General features: G+C 29.8%; 2 protein-coding genes across 4 annotated transcripts in view; one reads left to right on the forward strand and one right to left on the reverse strand.

Moving 5' to 3' along the window:
• LOC113554639 overlaps positions 1 to 25,314 on the reverse strand; it is a 120,550-nt gene that overhangs the window by 52,820 nt on the left and 42,416 nt on the right. For all 3 annotated transcript variants that reach the window (XM_026958566.1, XM_026958565.1, XM_026958567.1), the window contains one exon: positions 2,390 to 2,455. In XM_026958566.1, coding sequence (XP_026814367.1) covers positions 2,390 to 2,455 — 66 coding nt within the window. The remainder of the gene's footprint in view (positions 1 to 2,389; positions 2,456 to 25,314) is intronic.
• LOC113554640 (transcription factor Adf-1-like) lies at positions 17,255 to 18,657 on the forward strand. Its single transcript, XM_026958569.1, has 3 exons — positions 17,255 to 17,652; positions 17,751 to 17,901; positions 17,989 to 18,657. Exons 1-3 carry the CDS (start codon positions 17,523 to 17,525, stop codon positions 18,416 to 18,418), a joined length of 711 nt encoding a protein of 236 aa, XP_026814370.1. The 5' UTR covers positions 17,255 to 17,522; the 3' UTR covers positions 18,419 to 18,657.

The raw sequence follows: 25,314 nt of genomic DNA on the forward strand, positions 1-25,314 counted from the left end.
AATGGGTACCTATTACCTTAGTGTATACACGCAGTCGTTTAACTCGTTTATGAAATCTTATTATGCAATGTCGTTATTTGTCACACACCTATAATATGTGCCGTATGGGTAATTAGTGTGTATTAAACAAATGATCCGAACATTAGCGGATACCCATTATATACAACTACCCGTTTACTATACCTCTATAGAATCATATTATAATGAGAGACGTATTTAAGTCGCCGGCCAAGAACCTGACCCCGTGTCCCCCAAGTTAGGTTAAAGTGGGGGGGCTACAAGCATTCTTATCAATAATGTCGTTATAACTTGTGATATTAAAGCAGTCGACATACACAATACTTACGCAATTGTCAATGAAAATTAATATTTAAAATTGTTTAGAATGAGTGAAATTCAAAATACCAAAATGGTTATGGTAAAAATGACAATTCGACCCAAAAAAACCCTCAACAAAATAGTGTTGTGATGGTTTATTTTGAATATCGCACACGTACTTACATATAAAATATAATAAGCTGTAATATTTCAAGTAGTATATTACACCGTGTTCGTCAGTCTCGTGGATATATGTGTAGATGTCGTTTGTGTTGCCTACCCGTATGGTTCACATAATACAGTTGACGCGTGCTACAAAAAATATTATTTCAATAACCTATAATATTATTGTTATCAGATATTGTAGACGAGATGCGTAACGGTTGTGTCATTATGGTAAATACGAATAATGAAGAATAGAAAGAACAGAAAACTAAGAGACTTTGCCCAAGAATTAAAATTAAAGAACCAACAGTGATTGAGTATTTAAAAAATATATTCAAGAGTAGCTAAGCTACTACCATTAATTTTAGATCAAAAGACTTAGAGTAGTATTGATAAAATTTAACTTAACTTACAATTTCTAATTTTAATCGTGAAAAAAATTTGAGTTCGACAATAAAATGTCTTTAGATCATAATATGGATCAATGAAACACTGAAAAAATGTGATTTTATTTATTTTTGAACTGTAATTTAAACAAACTTGAAAATATGGATTTTATCAAATCATAATTGTAATTAAACTAAAAATTAAAAATGTAAAGTGTTTCGGAAGATCTTTAGACATTTTTCTGTTCAATTCCATTTTTTTTTTATCAAAGTTAAAATCGGACAACGTAAATTAACTTTAATTTTGCTGAAAATGTAGGTTTTTTCAACTAAAGGAGTATTTTAGTAAAACAGTGTAGTTTTCTGGTACCCGCATTGAATTCCACTCACACAAATAGTTTACTACTTAAGTACCTACTAGCTACTAACACATAGATCCCGAGACAATGTTGACGAGAGATTAAAATTGCCTAACTGTTGCCCCTCAAATACAAACCATAGCGAGGGGCCTCTTAAACTAGTTTTTCGTTTTGACGTGTTGCAGATACGTTCTTAATAATATACACTACCTATGCCAATAATATACGATAAAATTGGATTTGCGCGCAAAACTTTGTTAGAAATTACATTAATTTTGTAAACGTATATGTTCGCTGTAACGATACACAATATATTATAATATTATAACGTGAGCAGTAATATTTTTCTAATAACGGTCTACAATATTTCAGTACATAATATTATATTATAATACCTGTATACACGCCACCGACGAGAAGCCAGTTATAGTATGTTATTACAAACAACGTACCCGTACCATCCATTACGAAATGAAAAGCCCGAGTACGAGTGGTTCTGCGTGTAGGTATCAATTATTGTTATTATTATTAGCGGTCATATTTTCGCAACTCATAATTGCGACCAGTAATAATAATTATTATTAGGTATAAAATAATATAATAGGCATGCGTGGTACGAACACGAATCACGAACGGTTTTGTCGCGAGAATTGGAAATCGTTGTACTAACATTATTTTACTGACACCGTTTGAATTTGCAATTTATAATTTTTTCGATCGAAATTTTAAATGTCTATAATAGTATCCATATTATATTATTACTGCAATCATACCGCACCGTTCTGAAGTCCTGACATGTATAATATTTTATTATGTGTAGTGTGTACCAACAATATTACAATATGTACACCGAATCTCAAATCTAGTATTAGTATTCAATGTATACAATTACCAATAAATAGTAGGGAATAATACTTACACACAGACGAATAATTGAACGTTAGCCATACACAAATAATTATAAGGTAAACGCTGGACCCGTGGTATTATATAACCCGCGGGTGGCTCATTTTGATAATATTTATAAACGTATTTAATATTATTATAGGCTACTTGTATATTTATTATGCATTTAAATTGCATATAGATGATGGTTATATAATATCCAAAAACGATGATAAATAATAATAGGTATTTGATATATTATAAAGATGAACTCACTTGCGCTGCTGTTAATGAACCCAGGATATATGTCGTTTAAACTGTTCGCCGCATCACTGGACATAACTGAAACATAAAAACCACAACATTTAATTTTAATTTTTTATGATGACTTTGACGTATATGAAGTTGATAACGCGCCGAACATTGGACAGACACTTATAACTAATAAGTAATAACTACGTTAAAGTTCGATCGTTCGGTGAATTGTGCAAAAACCTAATATCAACGAATGTATAGTTCGACGTTTAAACGTTTAGCATTTTGTATTCTAATTTTTTATACCTCGTTGTATAGGTTTACTGTGGACGTTCGGACGTTGACGAATGTATGACAATATAGAATACAATAATATCGTTTTCATTTGTATAAGCTACGCACTTTATATCTATCTCCTGTTGTAGACATATTATAGTATTTACTAAACTTACGCGCGGTCGACTGCTACGAAAATTCATTCATCCTTATTAATATAGTATATAACGATAATTTAATAACGATATTATGTAGGCACCTATTATTATAATATTATGTCATGCATGTTAATTGTTTTGTTTTTTTGGCATTGATTTCTTAAGTATATTTAATTTCGTAAATTATACCAATCAATTAATGTTTTTGATGTGCTATACTAATTTGTTTATTAAACGCTAATTTAGCATTTATAATTAGACGTCCAACTGTCCAAGTGTCTTGTAACAAGCATTTTGTTAAGACCATTTTACATAATGGCACACTTGGATAATGTATCGTTAAAAAAGGTTCATTCGTATAACATACTGCATTAGAGTAACCTTTCGCACGACCTCGCAGTTCCCGATGCATAATATATTAATATATATTATAATATTATGCAGTACAGTGTAATGGCGTAAATAATAATGTTTCACTCAATATTGTGTTATTATATATCTTTACGATAACTATATTACGGTATCCATCCATACTAAGATGATGATAATTGATAATTAATCTTGGTATTTATAAAATAAATAATAATTAACATATCTTTTAGTATTTATAACCTAAAGGTATATTTCATATTATCAACAAAAGATAACAAAGGTAACACTTAATACGAATTATTATTACATGGATAGTTATTTGAATATTAAATGAACTATGGAGGTAACATCCGTCGAACTAATATATTGTATATTTTTTATAGTGATTAGTATTTAGTAGTTAGTTACTAATTAGTAATTATTTATTATAATAAACTTACGCTGAAAGAAAGCTACACGAACAATATAACATAAAATGTTTAAATTATCAACAAAGATTAGTACAGCAATTATTTAAAATTATTTAATGAATAACATTATTTTCTACATTTATAAAATTTATCTTTTTTATAATTGTGCACTGTATAACCACCAATTATAAAAGAGGTCTATAAGAGTTAAATGACCGTTGGTTTTATAAGCTGTTTAGTTTAAGATTGCTAAGCTATTAAACAATTATATATTATAAACTCTACAAACATCACTAAATTTTCTGATTTAATGAATAAAAAAAACTAAAGAAAGAAGATATAACACTAGAAAATGAATGAAAAATAACACACGCATCTATACATCACTAGTCAGCACTCATAAGTTTACATTTTTTAAATTCCATACTACATTAACCACTAGGCATTAATATACTTAAAAGTAAATTAATTTTATACTCCATTACTATAAAAGGAACTTTTAATTATTCTTATTTAGATTCCGCGCTGAGTAAATTATTGTATTATTTAGGCTTTGCCTAATACAGTTTTTATTTTGTTTTGATATATGATTTAATACCGAAGTGTTTTCAATAGAAGGCCTCTATGCCTACTTCATTCACCCACAATCAAATCAATATCTTTACATACACTTACACTTATTGATATATAATATTATTTTATAGATTGTGTGAATAAAAAGATTAAAGTTCAAATAATATTATTTAAAGTAGTTGGTCTTGGTATTATAATCGAAATATAATTATTTTGACATTAATTTATTCGTTATTGTAAAACAATAAATTTGTTAAAGATAAGTATGATTGTAAGACGTTGAAATATGAATCATTTATTGCTAATTAATTTCTGAATTTCATATATGATACGAGATTATCCAAGAAATTATATTTGCATCTTTATTATTTTTTTAAATTAATATTCTTTTTTTTACATATTTTTTCAACTTTAATTATTGTTAAATAGGAATACTAGTAGTATTATGTTTTTACGTTCATTATACACATAAGTACAGCCGTAAAATATACAAACAGTTAATTAATTAACAATTAATTTACATATTTCTCGTTGGATAAATATAATTCGAAGTGTCCTATATATCAATTATACGCACCTAAATGATATTTTATTGAATCTATGATGGTGTTTTATTATTGGTATAAGTTGTTGGTGTTGTATCAATACAATAGTATACACCTTATATTAAAACGAATAAGTTTCCTTTAATTGCGCCTACGATATGACCTTCAATATTCGTAATAATCGTTTAAAAAAAAGTAATAATAATAATAATTCTTATATAATGTTTACGAGTATTACACGCGTTATAAATAAATTAAAATAACTCATATTCACGTTAAACACATACGGCACATATATGTGTATTGTAAATTTATTATATATGTATGTATTAAACAATGCGCTGTCGATGCAATTTTTACATTAACATTGATGTGATATTAATCTGAATTTTTTCTCAACAACAAACGTTAATTTATTATAATAGTTCTGAAATGCGTTTGATATGAAAATACATTTTTTTTTTTAATGTAGTTTTTTTCAACAACGAACACCATTGCTATGTCATATAATTAGTTTTTTTTCGTATTGTTATATTTGTAGATTACAATAAAGCTCGTGTATCGAGGTGGATCTCCTTTTGTGTGCAGTGAATATGTTTTATTCTGCGCCGGAGAAATAAAAAATGCAAATCATTTCAATTTGTAAAAACTGACGTCATATTGATTAATTGAGTTCTCTAGGTTAAGGATTTATTAAAATGCCCATGATTTGTGGTGAAATTAAAAATATTAAGAGTAAACAAAGATATATCCCAACTATTTATACATTTCAAAATCAACAGAACATGATTTTCAACTCTCATTATAAGGATTTATTTCTTACAGTAGTTCTGCAATTCGGAAATGTCATAAATTACTTGTCATATGAATGTATACGTAATATTATATTATAATAGACATATTTTTATAATAATAAGGAAGACGATTTTTGATAACGACTTTTATTGTTCAGGAAGTTTTGATTTAGCGTGTATAACACAGTTTTACGAATACAATAATGTGTACATCGTCTTATAAAATATTAATATTTTTTTCAAGGACGCGAACAATTAATGACATACCTACAACTTACGTGGTTTAATTGCTCTCGCTGTATTATAAAACTAGAGTCTTAAATGTTCGTAACAATTGAAATTTATAGTTTGGGGTTTTGACAATCGAACGATTTTATTAGCTTCTTTTATTTTCAACAAATATCAATTTTTACGGTATTAACTTACAGTGGTAAATATCTTCCGCGACATTAAAGATGGCTAAAACTAGAATATATTATAAATTATAATAACCTTGTTTTGTAAAATATTGACTCTTAAAAAAAGCTAATAAAATTTTTTTTAGTTGTTATACCATGTAATAATTTGATTGCATAAAGGTAAAAATAAGAATAATAAGTACTTTTCAAAAAAAAAAAAAAAATAATGAATTTTATAGGTATATAGTTCATTATTTTTTTTCTATCTTTTTTACCTATCTGTAGTGTTACAAATATATTTTCATATTAGTTAATTAACCATGTTTTACTTGTTTATTTGTTTGAAATTGATGTTTAATACTAAGAGAAAACCAAAAAATGGCAGTTATTGAAAATCATAATTAGATATTATGTAATAAAACGCACATAGTATTTTTTTCTAGTACAAAACATGTAAAAAATAATAATGCCTACTATATTTTTGAAAGTTTCAAGTTCACTTATAACGAGTCTGAAAGATAATCTAAATATCTTACTAATCTAGTAAAATATTAATAATAAACATTAATTTTTTCACACGTGTATAAGTATAATTATAATTTGTATTTTTATTTGAAAATAATTTATTATTTTAATGTTGATTATTAGTTTTGTTTCAAATTGGCTTATATGATTATTACTAGAAGCACTTTAAAATAAATATTAAATATTTGAACAAATATATTCGTTGCTTTGAAATTTGAAAACATATTTAGTGTTTATTATCTTGAATCTTGTAAATAATATTAAATCTCTGTTGAAAATAATTGATAAGGTTATCGAATTTTTATTATTTTACTATTTGTCTTAATTTTAGAATTGTGGGTGAATAATTCTGCAAGGACATACAAACATAATATAAAGAAGGTATTTTTGTTTTAAAACAACAGGGTGACTGTAGTGACCTATAGTGCTATTCGGATAATAGTATTTTTAATTAAATTAGAAGGCATGCATTCAAATCTATTGTTTTGATTTTTTTAATTTATAACAAATGAGTGAAGTATAGTAAAACATAAATAAAATAAATACTACAATAATTCAAAATTGATCTATTAAGATTGTGCGAAGGAAGTGATTTTAACTGTCATCAGAAAGCCAAGAAAGATAGGGATAGACATGAGAACTGTTTAATTAATTTCAATTTGATTAATTATCAGACAGAAGTCACGCAGTTATGCTATGTCCTTGTAATAGTTTAATAGCGGTTTAACGATGTACCAGTGTTTCGCAATCCAACCCTATGCGATATAGTATTTAGAAAATATGCTGATGGTTATATTTAGAGTAAAATAAAATAAATATATTAAAACAAATGTTTGACTTTAAAACTAGTAATTATAAATGTAATATTAGTATAATTTATAAAGATTAATTATAATGAAAAAAAAATTAACTAATTAAATGTTTTAGTTTTTACTATGTTATATACGAGTACAGTATATCAATATGATGAATTAATAATTAAACACATGTATACATTTTTTATTCCTTGTTTTTTATATTTTATAAAAAATTGTATTTTTTAAATGGGTATACAAATTACAAATATTCATAAAATATTTACTATAGTTTTTTTCCTGTCTATATATTATAATGCTATCAGAGTACTTTCAGCCTACATATGATGCTATTATAGACTTATTGTCTTATATATTAAATATAAGCATTAAATTTCCTTGAACTAACTATACCTAATAAAAATCATATTTTTTTTAAACACCTCTATAATAGGTTTACAAGATTGTCAATTGAAAATTTGATAACAGAAATAAAACATCAAGTGGATGCGTATAAGGTTGAATTAAATTATTTTTTTCACTTTACATTTTAATGATGACAATTTACAACAAAAGTATTATGTTTTAAATTAATTAATAATAACAAATAATTAAGTGGGTCAGTGATTTCGAGTTTGGAACTTTGTTCAAGGCATTTTTAACATTAAAATTAAATCTTGTATTATGATCTAAAAAGCAATAATCGTTTAATGTTTAAATGGTTGAGCATTTACAGAAATAATTGTCCCTGAAATTTTAGCGCAAAAAAAATTAAAATTTAATTAATTATAAATGTATTTATAAGATGAAATATTTCAATGACTATATTATACAACTGATAAACTGTGTCAATAAAAAAATGAATAGACTAAAAAAGTAAAATATTCTCGTGAAGGCTTCTTGATAAATTAACATACGATTTTATCATTTTTCTTCAAAATTCTACATTATTATCCAGAACATGTATATTATACGACATAAGTTGTATCACATAATCTATAAAAGAGAATATCGGTAAATTTAAATCACTGGAAATTTAAAGTTTATTAATATATGATGATTATATCTTATATACTCGTATTGACTGTTATGTTCATTTTATTTTTGTACCAGTTGGATATATTATTTATTACTTTATCATTAAAAATAATGATACTCTTGTGGAAAATAATAAAAGTTCGCTTGTTTTTAAATTTATCAAATGATCTTTATCGAGTAATCAACCCTGACGAAAACCGACTTCTGCATATTATAACATATATGATGTGCTACTATATTTTCAGTTGTCCATATTACATTTTATAAAGTGAGCACAATGCACAAATGTTGACTTCCCTCTGTTTTAAATTATAATTTATTGTATGTTACAACACGCATAATTTTTTTTCTAAAAAGCATTATGTGCTAGATTATTAATGTTCTGTGTACGTTTGAATAATTACTAATTATAGTCATTAAAATATTTATATAGGTGCTAGTGGCATATAAATAGATTTTTTTTCAAATTACAATTTTAGACATGTGTAGAGTAGGCAAAAAATAATCATTTTATTTGCCTTCCCCTCCCTCCCGCGGGGAATAAAATACTCAAAGGTACGCCATTGTACGCCGCGACTATAAGGATTTGTAAAACATACATCGCGACGACTGTTTCGTGTCATTCGCGTTATGAAATCGACTATAATATTATACTTTATTATGCATGACATATATGATAATACACTATATGCTATATACGGTGTAGTGTGTACAAGTAAATATTGTAAGAACTAAGAGTATGTATGTATAATGTATTATGTATATTCACTCGAGATGACTTATAATATATCTCGTCGCGTTTGAAGAACAAAAAATACGACCGTAATAAAAAAAAAGAAAAATGAGTAAATATTTTAAAACCACGATTTTTTTTTTTACCGCGAAAATAACGACTCCAAGCGGTAAATCCGTCAAGTCGCTGTCACAGATAACAGCGCAATTGTTTGTTTATTTATTTTTTTTTATTAATAAAGCGCGCACTGCAGCTGATACTACTGCACGTCCCGAATATATATACGCATATAGGTATAGGTACATACGATCATTGCTGCAGAAAATGTCATCGTTATCATCGCAGTTAGGTATATATATGTTCGCGTGCATATAGGTGTACCTACTCGCCGTGTATATCGAGTATAGAACCGAGTGGTGTTCGCATACTCTGCATCGGCTTATGTACATATTTTAATTATACACATATACCAACCATTCTTCTTCGCATATACAAATCTAATTATTGTCGTGTGTCAACATCGCGGTCGCGGTTAGCCGGCGTAGTTGTGTAATTATTATATACATAATTATTCTAAAGACGGAGACGAATGTTTTCGCGAAACGTCTCCGCAAGACGTCAGACGCGCGTATATATAGCTGTGCACGTGTGAGTATAATATATACCACGTATATGTGTATATATTATTATAATATGTGTGTGTGTGTGTGTGTGTTACGAGCGTAAAATCGGAGGACGATCTCGGAGCACGACGTTGCTCAAGAGTTATTATATATATATATATATATACATAATATACGCGTTAGGTATAGAATATTATGATATGACGGTGATGATATACTGCAGGAAAAACATTGACGTTTTTCGCACAAACGGCCGAGGAACCGTAGTCGTCGTCGTCGTCGTCGTCAAGGACGCGGCGGCGTTTCACAAAGAGACGTAGGTACACGAGAGCCGGAGGATAACAATAATGGGTACCCCCCCAAAAAAAAAATAATATAAAAAATAATATTATACTATTATGATGGCGAAGACGAGATGAAAAACCGCGGAGACGACGGCCGCAGGACGAACAATAACATGTCGAACATGCGCGTTATCTGCGAGTGTGTGCGCATGTTTGTGTGTTGCATAAGACTTTATATAATAATAATAATATCGTATACGTATTGTACCGTACACCCATCGGGCTATAGATACCTATGCGGACGGCCGATGAGCTTTAACACGTGTGCTCGCGATAAACGATAGTTATTATTATTATATTATGGTTGTTGTTGTTGTTATTGTTATTGTCGCACAACATACTTAATGACGACGACGACGGCGATGATTATTATTATTTTTTCATTACTCCGTCGTCTATATTATATTATTATAATATACCTAGGCACCCAGCGCTATTATAATAATATATTATGCGCGGCACATCATCATCATATTATATTGTTGTACGGATCGACGATCCGCATTCCACAAACGGCCCGAGTCCCGTCAACGATATTATTACAATACGTCGCGATTTAAGAGACGCGAGACGACGCGCACGCGACTGTCTGTCAGTCAGACGCGCTGATGGAAATCGACGTTTTCCTAATTCATATAGTGACGACAATGACGTATTGACGAAGGTGAAGCGAAGTCATTAAGGACAAATTTCGTTCGACGACGTATAATTTACACAAAATTACAGTATATATTAATATTATAAACGTAAAATGTCATTATGCACTCTCCCGGATTGACGGGTATACTACCTCGTCAATTTGATTTCACCCGTGTCAGCTTTATAGATCGGCGGCGTATTCATTAAAATAAATAACGAAAATATTCATAAAACGTCTGACCATAAATTATAATATTACTATAGTGTAGTCGATCGTCGATGAACTACTGACGAAACATTTCGAAATCAACTATCAAACGTAATACAAGTAAATATACTCACTGAAATCGATGATAATACGTTCATTTACGTATAATATATTTATATGTGATGTTTAAGTTAAACACTGTTTACACGGACAGAAAAAAAACAATTGCACCACGATTTTAATTACTATGATAACTTCTATATTTGTGTATTACCAACAAGCAATTGCTAATTGTGTGTTAAAATTAGTAATTATAAGTAAAAAAAAAAAACGCAATATATTAAGTTAAATTTACAGCTATAAATTAACAAATAATAATAATAATAATAATAATTAATAACCATCAAGAAATGCGTGATTCAAAGTAAACCAATAATCATTATATTATTGAATCTTGAATGAACGACCCTCATAAAAACAAGTTTCGAACTGTGGTAACATACAATTTTTGCAAATTGCAGATAAATTTACCACACAGTGTACCACTACCTATAATGTGAATAAGGATAAGTTGATTATTTAAGGATACAAATAAGAATTCTTCGAAAGTTGAGCAAGTTCAACATAATAATTGTTTTAAATCTATGAAGCTCAAGGTATTTGAGTTTTAATACAAGCGATTTAAGCGGATAAGTAAACGATTATATAAATAATTAAGTTAGAAAATTAAGTAATAACTACCAATGAAGGAATTTCCTGTATAGTTATTTTTTATGATTTTTATTTTTACAATTATTATATTAAATCAAAGAAATAAAAATAAGAAATATGTTTAATAATATTTTTTTTCTATTTACTTATTCAACGTATTTCTCGTGTTGACGGTACTCAGGGAGCTAATATTAACAATTCTACAATAGATTATGATATGCTTATATCTTGCTATAACTGGATTATAAAAACATGTTTAAAATGTAATATAAGTATAATAAATTACTTGATATAATGATATAAAAATTTAGATTAAAACTTATAATAGTATTTATTCTGCTTTCATATTCTATTAGTATAATTGTATTTCTTTGTAATAACTATTTAAGATTTTTTTTTAATTCAACTTAATATATTGATTACATTTTAATATTATATATTTAACTGAAATTATTAAAAAAAAATTTTAAGGAGTATCTTATAAGATATCTTTAAAAACACAACACACACGATTTTATTAATTAATCTTGATGCCACAACAAGAACATGCTGGATATTTTAGATTTTAGTCTATCCATATTCCATAGTACTCAGTCAATAATCTATCTCAGTATCTTACTTTACAAATTATATCATATGATACGATTCACTTGAATATAAATGTGAATTCAGGTGATCAGTTGATATTTTTTATAAGTTTTCAATAATTCTGGCAAATAAATCTGTCTGGAGACAATCTAGATTTGTTCATGCTTAAATGCACAGACCATATAAACAGAAACACAACATTTTCTCTCGTAGGTCAATACATATACTACCGTAAGATAAACACTGAACATTTTAGATAGAAAATACAAATAAATACTGTTAAATCATCACATGTACTCGTACGTTTAACATTATTGAAAAATGACTCGCCATCATTTCAATTGCAAAGAGCAGATGTCATCCATTGTGACACAAGTCAAATATTTAAAACCCACACCTTAAAGCAAAATGTAAAGTACTTAACAATAGGTTTCATGTGTGAACATATTACGTCCTATTTTTAAATCAAATTTATATAAAATCAATATTATACAAATCTCGATTACAGTCATGAAGAAATACGTGACGATTTAATTGGTTGGTGTATTTTATTTAACAGCTTTAATATGAAAAAAACAACGTTGTTTACGTGCCATTGCGGCACAAACTACTTGCGTATTATTGTTCAAGAATTCAAGATACTTAATACTAATATACGAATATAATAACTTTAGTATCACCGATCTTTATCGTGGCTTTAAAAATAAATGTTTCTATTGTTCGTCCTAAATATTAGACGACTAAAAGCTGCCACGAGTAAACAAGTGGGTATACCTTTAAGAATAGATATACCTTTTTATTGCTTAATGTCGTCATTCTTCAACTAGCTTACGGTCAAAAAACGCGATCTATTAAGATTCTGATCGAAAAATAGAGTAATCTTATTCTGTTATCATAATTATTACTATGTGGTATATTAATGTAATTTTTTAGAATACGAGAAAAATACATTATTTTACTTTGATCATAATAATTAATTCTAGTAACGTTAAATTAAAAATATGACGGAATATTCAATTTAATATATAAATATACACGTATGATAATAATGAGTATTTTGAACCGTTATATTTCCTACTTTTTTTTATAATAATCAGAGTAATAGTTTAAGAACCGTAATGAGCATCTTTCCGTCTATATCATATCGATAATTAGTAATAAATTAAGTATCAATATGTTATGCACCTATAGAAATATATATTGACAACACGTTGCAAAAAAAAAGTTGTTCTTCTTAAAATGTTTATTAAGTATGCTATCTATATATATATCTATATGTACATGCAGTAATACACATCATGATGTTAAGATATGCTATAAATATAGTATGGTTTTTTTTTTAAATAATTTTAATTAAAATTTTAATATAACATAATGTAATCAAGTATTATTAACTATTATTATGACATTTTACTGATCGCGTCACACACATCAAAAAATAAAATATTTAAAAAAAACCATAAACGATATTTAAACACTCAGAATATTATATAAGCTTACCTTCCCTCTCGAACCTGGTTATTGGATCCATGGTTTCGGACTTTCGATTCACTACTGATATAATATAATTGTGTCTGATGCGTATATTCGCGAGTTTGTTGCGTAGTCGCGTAGGCGACTCTTGATTGAACGCGACGTTAAAAATGATCATGAATAATATTGCCCGTACACGCAGTGTGTTTTTTACCGTATGATTAAAATCATCAGTGACTCCGGAAAAAAAAATAATATAAGATCGAAAACAATGAGTCCGTTGAATATAGTGTCAGCCTCGGGGGTTGACCGTCCTTTGTTTATCCTTAATAAAAACGCGACTAGAAACCTTCGGAAGTAATAAGTCGTCTAGATACATTTCTAGCATGATGTTCTAATATATATCCCAAAACATTTTCTAGATTATTCAATATTTTAAATATTTTATAAAATAATTAAAAATATATTTATAATATTTGTTATAGTTAAAATTCAATGGTAAGTTGTGGAAGATATTTAAAACAGAGTTATATTTAAGAGTATCTATTCTAGCAATTGTTTAAAAAAAAAAAAAAAAAATGTTTTTCTCGTATTTGATGTCAATCGATGGTATTATTCGTTTATAAGGAATGTGCTTATTGGGCGTTTCTAAAATAAAATATTATGTTTTAGGTATTTAATATGAAATCTTAATAAGATATTATTTTATATCATAAATTATACTGCATTAGTTCAGATTAAATCACGACACATTTTTTATTATATTTGTTTTATTTAAAAATTATTACATACAAAATATATAATACGTATATATAATATGTATAATACGGAAATGACGGTCGGTGGTATAGATTATTAAAGAAGCTTAAAAAACATGTGATAGAGAAATTCTTTGAACTCTTTGAAATTGAATAATATATACAATGAATAACAAATGACTTGGATCAATTTTAGGTTTCGATTTCTAGGAAATATATCCATTGCCCTAACCAATGTGATTAGTTTTCAATGACAATATGCCTCTAAGTGGAACAAATTAATACCTCAATAGACGATAATAGAGTCCAATGATTGCGTATGAACCCTCCTAAGCTATAATCACTAACGAATTGGTAGAAATTTAATTTCAATATGTCTGAAAAGTAAATTAGGCTTTTGAAAATTTGAATAATATGCGGCGTATACTGAACAAATTCATTGAAATATAGTTATTAATTTTAAATATATTTTCTTCAAAATTCAAGGTTATTGAAACCTACTAAGTAAATATACCTATACTTAAGTAGACGTCTTATCGTGTATTATGCGTTTCACATTTACCCATTCAAACCCACATGTTTTTTAACCTGTGTATTTTACAACTTTGCATAATATGTCAGAAATATAATAAAATATACATCAATGTACAAGACATGTTCAATAGGTATCTTGATAATCTCACAAAGTATTGATTTACATAATAAATTAATGAACAGCTTGGTTATTAAAAAAAAAAAAAAAATCTGTTCACCTATAACTAACAATTACATTGGTTTTTATTTTATTAACACAAATAATATAAAATATAAATGGCTTATGAAGGCTTTTACTTTGCAAAATTTGTTGTTTTCCCATGCATTAATACATCTATAAGCCCAATTTAGATTGAAATAATATAGCGATTTGTTGTGTAAACATCTATATGTGTATACATTTTTCATAAATATAATAATATATCTAACTCAAATACTTAAAAAATAAACAATTTTAGTTACAAAAATATATACAGAAAAGTAAAAACATATAATGACGAATATATGGAATGATGATATTATATCATACATATATACTTATATATTTAATACTATAAACCTTATTTGTAAATACTAAAGGATCTATGACTTTGTATTTTTTCGATTCTATTAAACGTATTACTTATTTGCTCATCATACACTCGATTGCACTATAGTCACGGGATAGAGGACGAAGGAGAATAGTAAATATATAACTAACAATAACAGTGACTCGTTTGTGCCAACTGATGCGGTGCGATACGGATACATAGGATGAATTTATTTGATTAATCATTTTCAAGGACTCGCGACATTAAGACTTAATATTATAATATTCAATACCAAATCTCAGAAGTAAATCAAAGAAGAATATATCGCTGCGAGATCGAAAAATTCTGGTTTAGCGAAGGCGATACTGCAGGCGGTGACGGCAGTGACGGTCGAATGCAATTTATTACAATAATACTATTCGCTATGTCGTTGCCGGAAACCAGTGCCAAATTCGAGGGGGGTAGTAGTTTTCCGGGTTCATCCATCCCTCCTCACCCGGATATTTACCAGTCGATATGCACAAACACGTATACAATATTATTATCGGTCATAAACCTGTACCTAATAACGAAGAAAAATCCTCTCCACCACCGAAACCACTACAAACAACGTTACGTCTATACCCTGCGCCGAAAAGAAAATCGAGCGATCGACGTGTGACAGTCGTAGATATATGTACAGTATATATAGGCGTGTACCCAGAACGATTTTCAAGGGATGTTTTAATTTTATATATTTAATTATGACACGTGGGATGATGGGACGGATGGGTTATACACTTTCCACCGTAGTCATCAACCTTCATAATAAATTATTATTATTATTGTTTTATGTATTAATATAAAATATGAAAAAGAACCAATCGAAAACGTATTTTTCAGAAAACAAATCATATTGTAGTGGGTATATTATGTATCATAATTTATCATAATATCGATGTTGATAGATATAATCAGGCCATGCATAAATACGGCAGATTGTGGTGGTGAAGGTGGTGGGGGGAGTGTGTTTCATCAGTTCTTCATCGGCCAAAACACACTATGATCTATGCCACCGAGTTGTATATATCTACCGGTACAATGCGATCGCTTTTATCATTTTTGTCACCGCCATCGGTTATACTCGATGACCGCATCCGGCGATGACACGGTGTCGCGATAAAAATACGGCAGCGGCGGGTGTCATAATATTATAATACAATCGACCGACTGGCGCGGCTGAGGGATGAACGTGTACGAATTTTTTTTCTCGCCTGTTCAAAAAACACGTGGCGATCGATAAACACGGCACGTCGTAACGTCGTCATCGCCATCGCGTCGTATGGACGGCCACTGGGCCGTCGGACGCGCGTGTTGTACAAAACACCACTACGTTATTATAATAGTAATAACAATATTATCGTTGTACGTTTTGGCCGCGTAGAGAGGGAAAAACCGAAAAACCGTACGCCGCGATGTGCGTTCAACCGCCGCCGCCGCTTCACCGTCGACGTTGTCGCCGGCCGCCGCTGCAATCGATTTTGTCGGCGGCGGTGGCGGCGGCGGCGGCGGCGGCGGCGGTCGTTGCACGGGCAGCGTCTGGTCCGTCGCCGTAACGGCTGCAGCGTACTCGCGACTCGCGTTCCGCCGCCGCCGCACGTGGTAGCCAAGTAGGGGGGGCGCGCCGTCGGCTGCGCAGCACCCCGGCGCGCACGCAACAACCGCCGCCGCGGCACGACGCAGTGCACGCGCAGCCGGACGGCAGCGGACGCAAACCACCGCCACCGCCGCCGCTTCCTCCGTCGCCCGTGGTTGTCGTCGTTGTCGTCGTCGTCGTCGTCGTCGCCGTCGTCGTCGCCGCCGCCACCGCCACCGACGCCGCCACTGCCGCGGCACTGCCGCAGTCGTGTACCCCGGCACAGGTGGCCCGCGCGTCGTTTGGCCGCACAGCGACGGTTGGGTTGCAAAACATTTTCACGGCTGAACCATAAACGACGATCGCACACCCGCCGGCAGCAATATTAATCGGCGGCGGCGGCGGCGGCGGCGGCGGTAGCGACGGCGACGGACCAAAGACATCCCCACACAACAACAACCATAGCGCGACGACAGAAACGGCGACGGCGGCGGCGGCCCGGCGACGACGATAACATGGAGGAACAGTTGATCGCAGAGATCGAGCGGCGGCCCGTGCTGTACGACAGGAGCGTGCAGGCGTGCAAAAAGATGTCGGCCCGGGACGAAGCGTGGCGCGAAGTGGCCGAAATAATGAAGCAATCCGGTACGGCCCCGGCACATGATATATAATACACGTGCTACCCGCCAAATAAAATACAATCGCAATGCATTTATAATAATAACGTTGTTTTTCGTTTACAGAGGCCGAAGTGAAAAAACGGTGGAGAACGCTCCGGGATTCGTTCATGCGGTTCCACCGGCTGCAGCGGACGTTCGGGCCCAAGGGCAAGAAGAAGATGTGGATTTACTACAACGAAATGGCGTTTTTGATACCGCACATCGAGCCCAGAGAGTAATGATATATATATATATGCCCCAAATAGCTTCGTCGATGACGTTATTTTGTATGTTACTATCGTATTGACACTTTTCGTTTCAGCTACAAGATGTCGGGAGCCTTCGACGGCGCCGAGTTCAACGACGACTGCAACGCGGACATGGACAACAACAGCCGGACGGCCGCGGATACCCATCCCGCCGACATGGTGTCCATCGCGTCCGACATGTGTGAGGCCGAGCTGACGACGCCGCCAATCGGCAGCGCCGGGTGCCAGTGCTTCAACGGCATCGGTCTCCACGTGCAACAGGAACCATCGAACATGTTGATGATGGAACCGGTCGGCGGCGGCGTCAAGCGCAAGGGGTCAGACGACTCTTCGGACTCGGTCACCGACTCCGACGAACACTTCGCGCTCAGTTGCGTCGCATCGCTGCGCCGTCTGCCCATACGGAAAAACGCCGAAATGCGCATGAGGATCTTGCACATGCTTTACGAGGCCGAGTACGGCGAAGAACCCGTACTGCGATAGATCGTCGTGTTCGTCGCGTTGTCATCATATAATATTCACATTATTATTATTGTCATCCACAATGACTGTGACATTTTGTACATATTATTTTCTCGTTTACTATCAATTATTACTATTATATTATTATTATTATTATTTAGTACACCATTATTATATAATATATTCTTATGCTGTATCGATATATAGATGATATTATTATAGGTCAAAATCCATTTTACCTGTCTACATTGTGACTAATTTAAGTGATTTATTGTAATTAAATAAGAATAATAAAATAGTTTTTTTTTATGCGTAAATAACCATTTCGTTTTTATTTGTCGTGTTCATTACCCTCAGTAGTGTAACCATGAACATTATATTTCTATGAATTATAAAAGGATAATTCTGTTATGTGTAGTAATTATGTAGTCAGTGTTTAATTATGGTGAGGTATGCTTCTGGTCTACAGGTAAAAAAAAAAAAAAAAAAAAACCGATTAAATATTCGCATCATATAATTTTGTGCGTAGTCGCATAGACATAAATGTATCCTACATAATTTATTATTATATCGACGGTTGCACGACAAAAGGGGACAAGCGACGTATATCAAAGTTTTCAGGAGAGCAAAAAAGTGTCGGTTGTACCTGTGTTTTAGAATTCGCACATTATAACGGTGAATTCGATAACTCATTATAAATCGATCACACCGATGTACCGGTGATACATTATGATACATGTTTACATGTCTCCTCTACACAGAAATGTCGCTTATCCGCCCTTATATTAAAACATTAGCGATACCGAGCATTCGATTGCCGTAGTAATATATTACTGGTGTGCATAATGTATTCGATGTGTTATTGTGTTGCATGGTTTCATGTATTATATTGAACAGTATGATATTATGAAATTAAAACGAGACGTGCGATTTTTACAAATTCAATTTCATTTCTTTTATACATCAACTTTTAGTGTTTGGGAATCAAATAAAATTATATTTCAATCAATCGACTCGTACTGACTAATATATGACATAATTAAAATCATAAACGCTCGTAATCATGGCTTATAACAGCGTGCTCGTAATTCCAAATTTAAGCCTTTGAAATAATATTTTAACTTTCATATCGAGTAGGTACTTATAGTGAAAAATGTAACTTTCTTTCATCGGTCAAAATTTGAAATTAAATGACAGTTTATATTTTATTACTAAAATAATTTTTAAATAAATTGTAATTGTTTTTAATTTATGTATTCGTGGGAATTAATCAAAAATTTAGTTCGTTTCATTGCATTAGGTATACAGACGCATCTACTACATATAGTAGATAATTGATAAACAAATGATATAAATTGAATATGGGAATGAATAATTTTGTATTTACATTTTAGTATTTTACATAACAGATATTTTCGGTTTAATAAATAATAATACATGTGATGTATTGTTGTTATACAATATACATTCTATACAGAGTGTTTTACAATGTGTATCAGAACTGATTTTAACTGTGAGATAATGTGGATATTTCAATTGACTATATAATCGTCGTTGTTTGGAAATACTCAAACACTGTGTATATAAACGTATAAACGTATTTTTTACGAATCCAATTTATCGATTTGCCATATTGTTTTAGATACCACCGGGGATTTTAATATAGGGATGAATAGTAATTTAAATATAAAACCAAAATGAGAAATGACATAACGAGTAACCGTGTTTGGGACATAAAAGTTTTCTTTTAATCATTAATTTATGTTTATATTAATACTGCAGATGGCATATAATAATACATAGTTATAAACACGTATTTACCCATTTTACATTACGTAATTTATTATGTTCGCAATCTGATTTTTCTTTTTGTACACACGTGATTAGATTATAATGTTTGAATGGAGTTCGTTAATTAGTACGAGTATTAGTGTAGGTACTAGCAGTATACTACTGCAGTTAACAATAATAACAGTAATAATAATACATATTTCATACAATAGTTTTAATCTATGACACACGATGAACATTTTACGTATTTAATTTTTATCAATTTAAAATGCCTATATATTGCACATTTGTACAGATGTATATTATTATATCGAATTTTAATCAATAAAATTTAATGCACATCAAAATGTTTTTATGATTTCAAAAAATATTTTTATTGTCTAAGCTTATGATATGTGACTGCATTGTCTGTAAAGAAAAAATGGTAGGTATTTTATTTTAGTTTTAAATTTCGTTTTATATTTATTTTACTGACGAGTAATAGATAAATAAGTATTAAACGAAATTTAAAAATATAAATCTATTATCTATTACAGTGAACGCTATTGGCGGTTGCCATTCACCAGCGTAAAGCCCAACCGTACGTTTTAACATCTCTGAATGAATTGCATAATTTTAAATCATTTTCATTAATAATATTTGCGATGCCAAAACCATCGTCTACATAAAAATCGATTTTAAATGGATTCACACGCTTCAGGAAACATCATATGTACATCATCTGCTGATTTAAACAAACTACATCCTGTTGCTAAAAACGAATTTTGATATTGTTCCATACGGGACGTATAACGACCGACTGCCGTTTAGTGAAAAGCACTGTGCGCCGCCCAGCCCGCAATGCTGAGAATTAATACCAATATAATATTGTTATTATTTATCAATTTGTGTCATACTTTTTGCTCGTTCAACGTTTTTAAAAGGACCTTTTTGATTGAATAAGTATTTTTAATTCAGATGCAATAATGTGTACATGGCATTTGATTACTCGAAACTTGAGCGTATGTGCCTATGTATTATCGATGCATTTAAGTATACAAATTTCATAAAATGTTTACGTGTTCAATTTAGCTATTTTTAATTTTTCCCGACATCAGTAAAACTTTCAACGACAATCGTTTATTTGTTAAACGCATAATATATCATTCTACCGCAAGTCAAATTATAACAAAAGCGTTAATTCGTTATACTACTGTTAGTATATTTTTCAATTCACATTTTAATAAATTATTATAGCTGCTCGGTTTTAACGGAAATGAATGCGTAACGCGGTTTCTACCTGTAGAACGTTTTTTTTTTGTTGAAAATAGCTATATAATAAATATTTAAATATATTTAGCCCAGAAATGTATCGGAAGTAGGTGCCAGTGTATTTTTTTTTGTACAGCGTTATATCATGATAATGAACCGATGTATCATTAACTTGTAGCGTATAATTATAGTATGTGTAGTTCATGCGATAATCAGACAATTTGTTTGTTACTCTGTTTCACTAATTTATATCTTGATATTATGTATTAAATTCAAAATATGTAAGATTATACATTATTTATATTAGTATTACGCTGTGGCACACATAATTGTGTAATTTGTATATTTTTCCTAACAGAAGTTATAAAACTAATTAATTTTTTTTTTATATATATATATACAACAGTAATTATAAATAAAATAAATGTTCTCTTAGACAGCTTTGGTGACGGCGGCAGGGGCGCACCCAGGATATTTTTTTTGGGGGGGGGGGATTAAAACCCGTTAGCCACCCCCTTGGGTGCGCCCTTGGGCGGCGGAGTAGAATTTCGTATTTTCGTACTTATGAGTTGAATTGTTATGTTGTTACGATTGGCCAAGTTGGCGCTGACGCTATTTACAATCACCAATTTCCAACTCTGGGCATAACGTGACGGCCTTAATGCGTGCTCATGAACTTCATTCGATAAAATATCCATTATTCATTGACTTTATTATAGGTACTGGGTCAATTGGACTTTGTATATGTTCAAGTTTCTACCGCAATGTGATTTATACATTTTATCGGCAGTACTTTAATTCAAATCGATTTATGATTCACTGTTATAATAACTGAAAGTTAAACTTTTAATAGTTTAATCGACACTATCTAGCAAAACTCGAGAAAAATCAATTAGAGGATCTTCAGCTATATTACATATTTTAAATGTATAAACTATATATTTACATTAGTAAAACACTTCCTTTTTAATTAAAAGTATAATATTACTGTTCACCTATAGTTTGTTAGTAGGTACAAATGGTACAGTATACATTACTACATAATCCTAAAAAATGGTTTAAAGATAGACAAAACCCCGAAGGAGTTGACTAATAAATTAGATGGAAAATAATTACTGATACAACTCACTATTAATATGATTTTTTGTAGTATTATAAATTATAAAAAATCAACTGTTCTTGAGTCTTGACTAACACGGTACTGTTGATAGAAACGAAGTCGAATAACACTTTTTTCGCGTGTACTTTTAAATAACAAATTAAACACATTGACTTACAACACTCAATTTCATTATTTAAAAAATCACTTTACTTTTAAATATTAAAAAAAAAAAAATGCTATTTAAAATATATATAAGACACGCTTTTAAACTGCAAATATATTAACAAAATAAAAATAACTTTTATAATTTTTAACATAAATTTCAATCTTGCTTAAACTTTAAACATAACACCCTAATAGTCAGTATTCCGTTGAATACTGACTAGAAAAATTAACTCATTTCTTGGTAAATACAATATTTAATAGGCGTATAAATTAAAAACTGGTTTACCTATAGTCTATGAACTATATGAACATATTATTTAAGTTTTTCCTATGTGATTATATGAGATATAGATTTAAGTAATAGGTATATATTATTAATTTTTATTTGAATATTCAAATATTCATAATCAGATAAATACGATTACAATTTATATTTTCGTATTTTAACCTTGATTAAACATAAAATAATAATATGACATTGAATAATTATTTTAACAAAAATGTTTATTTATAATAAAAATATTAGACAGATGGAAAAAATTTTTAAAAATCCGATAGGATACTGATAGGTACCGGGTGAGGAGACTCATCTCGATAGTCGATTTGATTACGTATTAATACGTAATACAGAAAGTGGTATATAATTATTTTATATTTGGAAGCAATCATAATTTCTTCATATTAAAAGAAAAATGATCTAAATAGGGAAATGAGGTTTGAACAACACAACAATCTTCATAAGTCTATAAAATTATGTCTAGATTATTAGAGCCATAGTCATACCTTGTATTATTCCAATCCTAATAACAAAACCTAAATAACTGATAATATACTTTTAAACTATTTATGGTATGTCTTTAAAACATGTGTTATAAAATTAAATCTAATAAAGTAATGAAGAATAAATAATAAAAAATTATCTTTATAATATATATTAAAGTTTAGACATTTTTTTTTAAACAAAAAAACATTTGTGAAATTAAAAACTGTCATTAATCAAAGTTTAGACGTTCATGTACAAACAATATATTTTTAAGTTATTATTTAGATAATAGTATAGTAAAATTAACCATAAAAAACAAACTTTTAAAGGTACCATCTAAACAAGATTTATAACCCATAGCTATAAGAACCTTTTGTATTTTTTTACTGTAAGTACTAGAAAAATAATAGATAAAAATAAAAACATTGTAAAACGCATTTTAAAACATCATTTTTTGACTTGCTCAAAATTTAAATTGAAAAACACTACAAAGTTTAAAAATTACTTGTCATACTACTATTTGTGTTCAATTTTCAAACAATAAATTGGATTAAATATAATAAAATTACAACACTTGACTAAAAAATAAAAACAAAACTAAAAAAAAATTGATCACATATAATTTATAATATCTTTTATATATGTATATATATGTATGTAGTTCCAACCCAGTGGATACAAATTGTGCATTTGAATTTCATTAATAGAATATTCTTTATATATTGAATTTACGAGTTATTACAGTTATTATAAATTATACAGAAATGTCACCAAAAAATGTATAGGCTATATAAGAAATTACAAATTTTATTTTATTTATTGAGCATTTACCTACTGAAGTACTGATAAATCGAACTGGTTTTTCAAATTAAAGCGTCCTTCAATAAACTTTATACTTTTAAGAAAGTTATATAATTATATTAATAAATATATTTGACGATAATATGTTAAAAATACTTTATAACTAAACTACTATTTATATTATTTAATATATATAATATATACTATATCGATCGATGTGACGTCATTAGTTCCGCTGCAGCATTAGCTGTGACGTCAAACCAACATTGAGCGCTGTTGCACCGAAAAGGTCAACCGGTCAAATTCGAAGTATCATAGAAATGAAAAACGTAAGAAAAGGGGAATTTAATTCAAAATAATATTATGTGTTGATGCCTATTTGTAATTTATAAGTTATAATTGATGTTGAATATTAAATATTAATTTTAATGTTGGACACAATATTGCAATACTACCTATGAGATTATTAATAATTTACTAGTATAATAATAATACACATAATTATACAACGTGTAATATACGGAGGTGTATGATGTATGTATATAACGTGCTTAATGTGCTTGTGGATTAATTTCAAATGTAATTTTCGAAGTATTTTTTTTTAAATTTTAAAAATAAATTTAGTTAATTGCTGTACTTATATATTTTATTAAAAGCGTATATAAATGGGTAATAATAGGTAAAAAATGTTACATAATATGAATAGAAAAGTTTATTTTATATTACTGAGTGCTAAAAATATACTAGTCATGAAGGTTTTACATTTACATCATGTACCAACATTTTGGCACTGACATTACGGGTGAACTACTGAATTTACGAGGTCTACCAAAATTAAAAATTAAATAAATCTAACCTTAAATTAAAAAAATTGCTATGAAGATAATACAAAATGTTTTCTTTGAAAAATACACAGAACGCTATTATTTTTATTTTTTAGTTAAAAATAAGTACTTAAATCAAAACAGTTATGCTCTATAAATTATAACATAAATATAAGAATATATCTTAAAAATTAAAAAATAACTTATACGACTCACGTAG

The sequence above is a fragment of the Rhopalosiphum maidis genome, chromosome 2 (genome assembly GCF_003676215.2).
Source record: "Rhopalosiphum maidis isolate BTI-1 chromosome 2, ASM367621v3, whole genome shotgun sequence".
Taxonomy (NCBI): Eukaryota; Metazoa; Arthropoda; class Insecta; order Hemiptera; family Aphididae; genus Rhopalosiphum; species Rhopalosiphum maidis.

What these genes read in the sequence shown, in the direction of transcription:
- LOC113554640 (XM_026958569.1), top strand. Translation starts at nt 17,523, where the DNA reads ATGGAGGAACAGTTGATCGCAGAGATCGAGCGGCGGCCCGTGCTGTAC. An exon ending in CGAAATAATGAAGCAATCCG is followed by an intron (nt 17,653 to 17,750) that starts GTACGGCCCCGG and finishes TTTCGTTTACAG; the next exon opens with AGGCCGAAGTGAAAAAACGG. An exon ending in CCGCACATCGAGCCCAGAGA is followed by an intron (nt 17,902 to 17,988) that starts GTAATGATATAT and finishes TTTTCGTTTCAG; the next exon opens with CTACAAGATGTCGGGAGCCT.